General features: G+C 44.3%; 1 protein-coding gene across 1 annotated transcript; it reads right to left on the reverse strand.

Moving 5' to 3' along the window:
* Positions 1–239: 239 nt before the first annotated feature.
* LOC308396201 (histone H1-like) lies at positions 240–8,211 on the reverse strand. Its single transcript, XM_080881351.1, has 2 exons — positions 2,906–8,211; positions 240–2,806 (listed from the first exon to the last, which is right to left on the reverse strand). Exon 1 carries the CDS (start codon positions 4,982–4,984, stop codon positions 4,598–4,600), a length of 387 nt encoding a protein of 128 aa, XP_080737477.1. The 5' UTR covers positions 4,985–8,211; the 3' UTR covers positions 240–2,806; positions 2,906–4,597.
* Positions 8,212–8,869: the final 658 nt, after the last annotated feature.

Consider the following 8,869-nt stretch of genomic DNA (forward strand, 5'->3'; position numbering starts at 1 on the left):
TTTGTAGCATAAACCTATTCGCTGGAACGTTAAGACAATATAATTACACTGCAAGCAAGACGCAAGTAGGCAAACTTCTTCATGGTACTCGTGCACGGGAGAGAACCGGACAGGCACCGTTCCTTCGCTTGACCCCAGTAGCTCTCGTCCGTCCTCCCATACACTATCCTTTTATTGAGGTTACATGAATATGCATAGGTTCATTAACATACGACGTCTACATACAAACAAAGAGTACCTTGCCTGTGTGTGTGTGTGTGTGTGTGTGTGTGTGTGTGTGTGTGTGTGTGTGTGTGTGTGTGTGTGTGTGTGTGTGTGTGTGTTGCTGATCAAAGGGTCAAACATCCTTGGTCAGGAAGAGGGTAGCCTCCCCCTCACCCTAGATGGTTCATCCTAGATAACACGGTGAGGAAGTCCTGCAGTTCATCTAAACAAAGAGCACTTAGACTAGAACAGACGCAACTACGTTAATCCTACCATAAAACAATAAGACACGGTATGACCTCTCATGCTCCCAAAGTGCTGTCTAATACACACAAAGTTTGCAGACTATCAAGGATCAAAACCTCTACCAATCTACAACTAATTACAAAACTCTAAGCATATATAAGTAAATATTTCTAAGCATAAATGACAATCAACAATACAAATCTAACATTTCCCCCCTTTTTGACCTTTATGCCTGAAAAGTTCCCAGGTATGAATACCTCATGTCTGACAGTTTCAATGCAAACCTTTTTATACTCAGCATATGTCAAATCACCCTAAATTACTGAAAAGGTACACAGTTCAACAAATGTATTAGCAGTTATCCCATTCATTGAGCTCATCTCATGGCAAACTGCATCTTACGAGCAAACAAAGAAATTGTTAATTTAATAGTGAAAATAAAAAAGTAACATTTTCAAAAACATCTCAGCTTGGTAATGCTTCCTCCAGGTGTGCACATCACATGTCTCTCTGCAGAGTGGTTTGAGTTCTGCAGGGCGTCATGAATGTCTCTTCCAGTTGTTTCCATCACTGTCCATAGGACCAGAGTCCAAATGTATGTAGAATAGACATTCAAACATACCAGTTGGTTTTGTTGTTTGTCAACATGGTTCTCAGCTATTTCCAAAGCTGCAGACCTCTCAGCACTCTAGTTTTATGGCCTCCCATCACCTCACTTCAGGCCTTCATCCTGCGAGGGGGATATTTATGACTCCTTCATTGTCCACGCTCTGCAGAGAAACACCTCTGTGGAAAGGGTGCAGGGTTCAGTTGTCTTACTGCTGTTATGATCCCAGCAGCCTTCAGAGTGTCATCGTATGCACAGTACAGTGGCACAGCGTTAGGTGATGTTCATAGGAAACTGCTGTTATCACCACCATAGCTTCTGGTTCCTGTGCTTTTCACAGAATCATGATGTCATCCTCGAACTCCTTCTACGCTGTCGATGGAGCTTGGCACGCTCCCCTCATCCCACGAGTTTTCATGTTCCAACGCTGTGTGGGAAGTCTCCTCTATTTTGCAGGCAGTTTCATGGTCCTTGCTGTGGCTCCAAGGTCTGATTTCATGATGGGCCCCAATCAGCTTGATCTTTGACCTCAACCACTGCCTGGTCCTGTCAGCTATGCGCTTCTCACTGGGCCTCTGAAGATTTCTCAGGAGATTACTGCTGCACCTGTATTTCCTTGCTAAGAAGAAAAACTTCTATTTGGAGAGCATGTCAACAATCATCAAACCACATTCTTTAGTTCAGTGAACTTCACTTATAGGCCATCAAAGCCTCATCTGAACATGGGTGCACCACTTGCATAGGTTTAATACTTGTAAATAAAACGGCTAATCACACAAATCACTGCAACAATAATAAAAAACATTGTTTAATGTTAATCCTTGGACCCCTCCTCTTGACGCATGGACACACCCATGCGTCAACTCACCAAACCTGGATTCCAGTCTTAAAGAAAAAGATTAGCTAGATCATATCCCAGGCAACATCAGGGCATCTCCTCCCCTGGAGCAGCACCACCCTGGACCTATAATCCTGCAACAAAAATGCTAGTGTGTTTTGCATATTAAGTTTGCTTAACACCTGGCTCTCCCAGGAGCCTGCATACACACCATCATGGCCTGGAAAACAAAATCTGGAAGTAAAATCAAACTTCATACCTGTAAACAATTGTATCATAAGGACAAGAAGCATTCAACATCAGCAAGACAAGTGTCATGTGCAGGTTTTCTCAAATCAGTAAACTACAATTATTTTCATAAGTCGCCTCAGACATGGATCATCCCATGTACTCAGGCAACATTAATGTAATCGGTGACTGCTCTTAAGCAAAGTCACTCCACTTATATATTACTATGGGCTCAAAAGTGGCCAGCTAATGAGCCCATATCAAACTATCCCAGAAACACTGTATCTCTTATTTGTTTTACTCATGTCACTTGTCCGTTTCAGCTGAATCTTCCACAGCATTCTCAAAGAAACTAACATTAGCAATACACATTGACTGTAGTCAGACAGAGGTCAGACACAGGTCAACAGGTTCCAGAGGTGCCATAAAAACACCATAAAGTCAACCCTAGCTGTGGAAAGAAGTAACACCAGTTCTCAACACAGGAAATTTCACACAGGTTATTCACATTATCAAAGTAACCTTCACATTTTCCCATCAACACAATGCAACAGCATCACCACTCATAACCTGTAAACACAGTTTTCCTCACACATAAACCCAGAAATCCTGTAGTAGGAAAAAACATCAACCAGTTGTCCTGGTATAAATCGCATCATCAATTCACATGAAGAACTGGCATGCTGTAAGAAAAGAAAATGCAAATATTAGCACTTGCGCAGGCGTATGCATACTTTGTCACAGTTATCTCTGTGAGCAACTCAAGCCTATGAATAACACACCTGATAAATGCACAGACACAGAAAATGGCATTTAAAAGGTTAAATCATCATGCAACCTCGAGTGTTGCTGTCATCTTTCTGCTTCTGTAAAGTGAAGCACACACAGACTCATCTGCACCCCTGCCAGGCGGGGGTCAACTTCACACAGTCGTGTTACATCAGTAAAGTCTTGTCAGCTTTTACCAGTCAGTCAGTTTGTTTTCCTTTCACTCACTCATTCATGCATTCATTCTTTCTTTCTTTGCTGATAGTGGAACCTATCGTCGCATTTAGTTTCCACTCTCAGCAAAATGACGTCATTTCAAAAAGAAAAAGAAGAACTTTAGTTTGGATTACATCGCTGAATCCTTTTGGACTGGGACTGTCATTTAATAATTGTCCCAAATAAGTGGCTTTCTCCAGAGTCCATTTAAATGTGGAGAACTCACTTGGCACAATTTTCTCGACGACGTGTAGCGCTTTTAATTCCCGACGTGCAGATCTGCTTAAAGAACAGAGATTATCGAACAAAACTTTCAGTGCACTGTGAAAGTATCAAAATAAAAAGGCCTTGCTAAGTCATGACACAAACTCCTCATCAACTTCACAACAGGAGAAGAATCATCAGCTAGATTCACTCCAAACCAACCATCAGCTGCACCACTCACAACATAAGCCTAATGTCTTCTTTAACTTATGAGTTTAATCACCAGGTCTGTGTTCTTCACTCATTTAGGCCACAGATCTATTTTATTCAATTTTCCTTTTCCATTCATCATAAAACATGTGACATGCTGTCATGCACTTCACAAAACAGTCTGTTCTGACGTATTCAGAGTTGTGTATCTAAATACAGGATTCACTCGCACATCAAAGCAGGAAACTCAGTGTTTTAGAGTCTCCACTCAACACACAACAACTCCAACACATCTCATTCACTCGTGCTAGAATTCAATCACCTGTCATTAATCTAAGAACGATCAACTAATTTGCATATCAGCTATTAACCCACTAAGTTGACAGGACGACAGAAAAGCATGTTCAAAATAGTATCACAAAAGACAATTTCCCTCATACAGTAAATCACTTGTGCTGCATTAATCAAGCAGGAAGCTTCTCCCAATTTACCATTTTAACAACTAAATTTATTGTCTGATCACTGGTTGGTCAAACCAGGATCTTTTTTCCCACAAAAGTTAAACTGTTGTCCTGCAACCTGGAGAGTCAATTTTTTGCATTGGATAAATTCAGTATTTAATAACAAGTGTCTGCTAAATTGACACTATTTTAACACTGATGAAAGATAACAAGCTAATTTTCATTGCATGGGTTTGTGTTATTAGGCAGGTCTAATGCATGTCTGTGGAGCTGCATCTCCAGCAGAGCATGTTCTTAAAGCTGCCTTTCCTACACACTTCTCTGCTATTATTTAATCATTTCTTAACTAATGTGCTATGAGTCTTCATGAGTCATTTTGTGTTTGGAATTGTTAGTAGGGTTAATGCATGTTCTGCTTGTGTGTGTGTGATTTTGTATATGTTTCTATTTTCGCAATGTTTCAGACTCCGTCTCAATTTTCCAACTTAAGCAGTCAGTTTTCTGTTCCCCAGGTTTGCTAACCCAAATTTTGATTTCCCACATTAAATAATTCCTATGTGTTCTCACCTAGTCTTCTCACTCTGTTGTCCTCTCACTCTTTTGTCCTCTCCCACTTCAACAGTCCCGGCAGTTCTCCTTCAGCTTTGTCCTGTCTAGTAGCTGAAGTGCTGCTGCTGCCTTCTTGGGCGACTTCTTAGCAGCTGCTGCCGGTTTCTTGGCTTTGGCCGCGGCGGGCTTCTTGGCTTTGCTCTCAGTAGCCTTGTTCATCTTGAAGGATCCGGAGGTCCCGGTGCCCTTGGTCTGCACCAGAGTGCCCTTCGCCACCAGGCTCTTGATGGCGGTCTTGACACGGGCCTTGTTCTTGTCCACATCGTAGCCTCCGGCAGCCAGAGCCTTCTTGAGAGCGGCCACAGACAGGCCGTTGCGCTCCTTGGAAGCGGCCACGGCTTTCACAATCAGCTCGCCCACGCTGAGGCCGACCTTCTTGGGCTTGGAAGTCATCGTCTTCTTCTTCTTGGCCTGAACCTCGGCGCAGGGCGCAGGGCATGTTTATGATGGAGCCTTTCCCACCACAGCGCTGGCACGTTGAACGCATCATGAAGGGTCCATTTCTTTCATGTCGCTAGCCGCATGTGGCTTGCCCGAGTCACTCAGTCCTTTCTGAGCATTTCGACATGCTGCTGCCGCAGAACCTGGCCTCAGATCCAGCAAGCTTAGCGCGCTGATCTCCAAAAAAGTCCCGAAAGCCAGAAAGACGTCAAATAAGTGTCTCGTGCTGAGAACTCAAACAAAAACTCTTCTTCACGCCGCCATCTTGCTCGCCCTTCCGTGGAATTCATCCAATCAGACAGGAAGATGGGTTTGCTTTCTTCTTCTGCTGCTGTTTATCCACATTGCTGCTGCTTGTTGGGACTTTTTTGCTCAGGACTTGATGCTGTCTCTTTATCATGTTATTGCTTTGGAGCTGCATTCCTTGTCTTCAGGGAGGGGTGAGAGCTTGCTTGCTTGTGAGGTTGAGAGACACATACACATTGCGCTTTAAATAAGTCAGCCAGAAACTTGGCCTGCATGTTTCCAATGATGTTAAACTATAACTTTCTTCCGACTGCTGCATGTGGAAAATTGATTCAGGTCTGCTTTTCACCTGAAAGTGACAAACTAAAACATGTTCATTATCATCATCACTGTTTAATCAACACACATCTCTCTCTCTCTCTCTGTCTGTGTTTGTGTGAACAATCCTTTCTTAAAAGCAGAAAATGACATTGTAGTTGTTTTTCGGCTGATCAACACAAAACCTTTTTCCTATGATTATTTCTCTTCGTCTACAATGTAATTTGTCTCTTTTTCACTCTTTTTTTTTTCTTCACAATAGCTGGTGGTCTGCAAAATCACTGCTCTCACTCACAATCAGAGGCAATTACTTTTGCACAGTGCACAAAAACACTGTGATGTCAGACACATTCACACTCACTTTTTCATCTGCATAAATAAATCATATGGCTGGAGATAAGTGCCATGGTGATCCATAGGCATGATCACCAGTTTATTTAATTATTTTTAATCCAACAAACAAATAAACAAAAACATGATGCTGATGTTATGAACACTCTACACACAAGTCAAGATGCAGGAAAACTGCTCACGGAAACGCTGCACACTCCCTGTTTCCCCCTCTTTGAGTAGTTCCCAGACAGCTCTTGATCTGATAACGTGTAGCTTGCTCATCAGCTCAGAAAAACAAAAACAAAACTGCAACGCGACATCACACAGTAGTTGCATGCTCTGCCCACAGCGGCAAAGTCTTACACTTACATATTCAACACAGCTTCTCCATCATGTATTTTTAGATGTTTCATACAGGGTTGAGCATATTAGTTGTTTTCACAGATGTGCTCTATATCTCAATGGCTCATAATAAGACGACCGTCTTCCACACAGGTCAAGTGCCTCTATGCACTTCATGAGTTTAAATATTTACCTATATCACTTCACCTCACATGTCATTGTACTGAATTTAAGCAACCACAAGCTTAATGTAGATTACTTTTAACAACTATCCACCTCAATTAAATCTATGGTCTGGCACACAGGCTGCTGTTGATCAGGGCAAGCTAAAGAATAAACATTGTGTCAGCAAGGGGTGGGGGGAAAGCCATTCACCAGAGCATATCTTAAGTGCTGCTGATGTGGGCTGGCCTTCTCCACAGCTCTCCAAGGCTGGTGTGTTTTCTGAAAACTTCTAACATTTGAATCTCTTCCATTTATAAGCCTGCGATTAACCGCACGGCTCAGGTCCGCGTGAAACCCGCGCGACCGCATTCGCGTGCACCCATGCAGCTGTGGAGCCTTCGCTCTCTCTTTTTTTTACATAAATACTTTGTGCTGCCAGGAGCAAAGTCCAGCACAAACGTTTGTCTCCCTCCGAATCACTCTTGGTTGCTTAGAAACCCATGATAACAACAACAGTCGGTGTCACAGACCACATGTTCTGCTCCGCACACACAACAACAACAACAACAACGACGACAATGACAACAACACAAAATAGGCCTACTGTCCAGCACAATCTGGACCCCGCGGAACTTCTCAACACCCCACTGAGCGGTGGAGAACTCACTACAGTACCCCACACAGCGGTCTGTATTTCGCCCCACTAAGACGGCGAACCAAAAAAAGTTCGAACTGCGCAACTCTGCGACTTAATGCTTCTGTACAAAAAACCCCACTGAGCGGCCTTGTACATCGCCCCACTTAGACGGCGAATTTTAGCCCCACTGAGCGGCCACGGACAACGCCCCACTGAGCGGCGAAGACGTAATTTTAGCCCCACTAAGCGGCCACGGACAACGCCCCACTGAGCGGCGAAGACGTACAGTTATAGAGTTGGACTCTAAACTTACTCGGTGTTGCTTAGCGTGTAATATCAGCCTCGAATCCCGCCAATCGCCATTCATCGAGGAGAAAAGACATACAGCGAATCCACAGGAACTTCCTGGCTGACGTCAGTCTTTCAGCGTGTCCCTCCTCCCCTCGGTGAATGCGATTCCAGGGCTCCGGCATCGAAGGACCAATTAATGTTAGGTTTGTAGCATAAACCTATTCGCTGGAACGTTAAGACAATATAATTACACTGCAAGCAAGACGCAAGTAGGCAAACTTCTTCATGGTACTCGTGCACGGGAGAGAACCGGACAGGCACCGTTCCTTCGCTTGACCCCAGTAGCTCTCGTCCGTCCTCCCATACACTATCCTTTTATTGAGGTTACATGAATATGCATAGGTTCATTAACATACGACGTCTACATACAAACAAAGAGTACCTTGCCTGTGTGTGTGTGTGTGTGTGTGTGTGTGTGTGTGTGTGTGTGTGTGTGTGTGTGTGTGTGTGTGTGTGTGTGTTGCTGATCAAAGGGTCAAACATCCTTGGTCAGGAAGAGGGTAGCCTCCCCCTCACCCTAGATGGTTCATCCTAGATAACACGGTGAGGAAGTCCTGCAGTTCATCTAAACAAAGAGCACTTAGACTAGAACAGACGCAACTACGTTAATCCTACCATAAAACAATAAGACACGGTATGACCTCTCATGCTCCCAAAGTGCTGTCTAATACACACAAAGTTTGCAGACTATCAAGGATCAAAACCTCTACCAATCTACAACTAATTACAAAACTCTAAGCATATATAAGTAAATATTTCTAAGCATAAATGACAATCAACAATACAAATCTAACAGTCTTAGTCCGGAGGCTCCTGTAGCGCCTCCCAGAGGGCAGGAGGGTGAAGAGTCCATGTGATGGGTGACTGGGGTCTTTGATGATTTTCCCAGCCCTTTTCAGACACCGCTTGCTGTAGATGTCATTTATGGCAGGAAGTGGTGCTCCGGCGATGCGCTGGGCAGTTTTCACGACCCTCTGCAACGCCTTCCGGTCCGAGGCAGAGCAGTTCCCGTACCAGACTGTTATACAGTTGGTCAGGATGCTCTCGATGGTGCAGCGATAGAAGTTCACCAGGATGTCTGAGGACAGGTGGTTCTTCCTCAGAGTCCTCAAGAAGAAGAGGCGCTGGTGAGCCTTCTTGACCAGCTTGGAGCAGTTGGTCGTCCAGGTGAGATCCTCGGAGATGTGGACTCCCAGGAACTTGAAGCTGCTCACACGCTCCACAGCCGTCCCCTTAATGTGGATGGGTGGATGTGGGTCAGCATTCCTCCTGTAGTCCACGATGAGCTCCTTGGTCTTCTCGGTGTTAAGCAGCGGGTTGTTTGTGTCGCACCACTCAGCCAGACGATCCACCTCCTCCCTGTAGGCGGCCTCATCGTTGTCACTGATGAGGCCAATCACCGTGGTGTCATCTGCAAACTTAATGATGGTGTTGGAACCATCAGC

This window comes from Rhamphochromis sp. 'chilingali' (assembly GCF_963969265.1).
Source record: "Rhamphochromis sp. 'chilingali' genome assembly, chromosome: 4".
Taxonomy (NCBI): Eukaryota; Metazoa; Chordata; class Actinopteri; order Cichliformes; family Cichlidae; genus Rhamphochromis; species Rhamphochromis sp. 'chilingali'.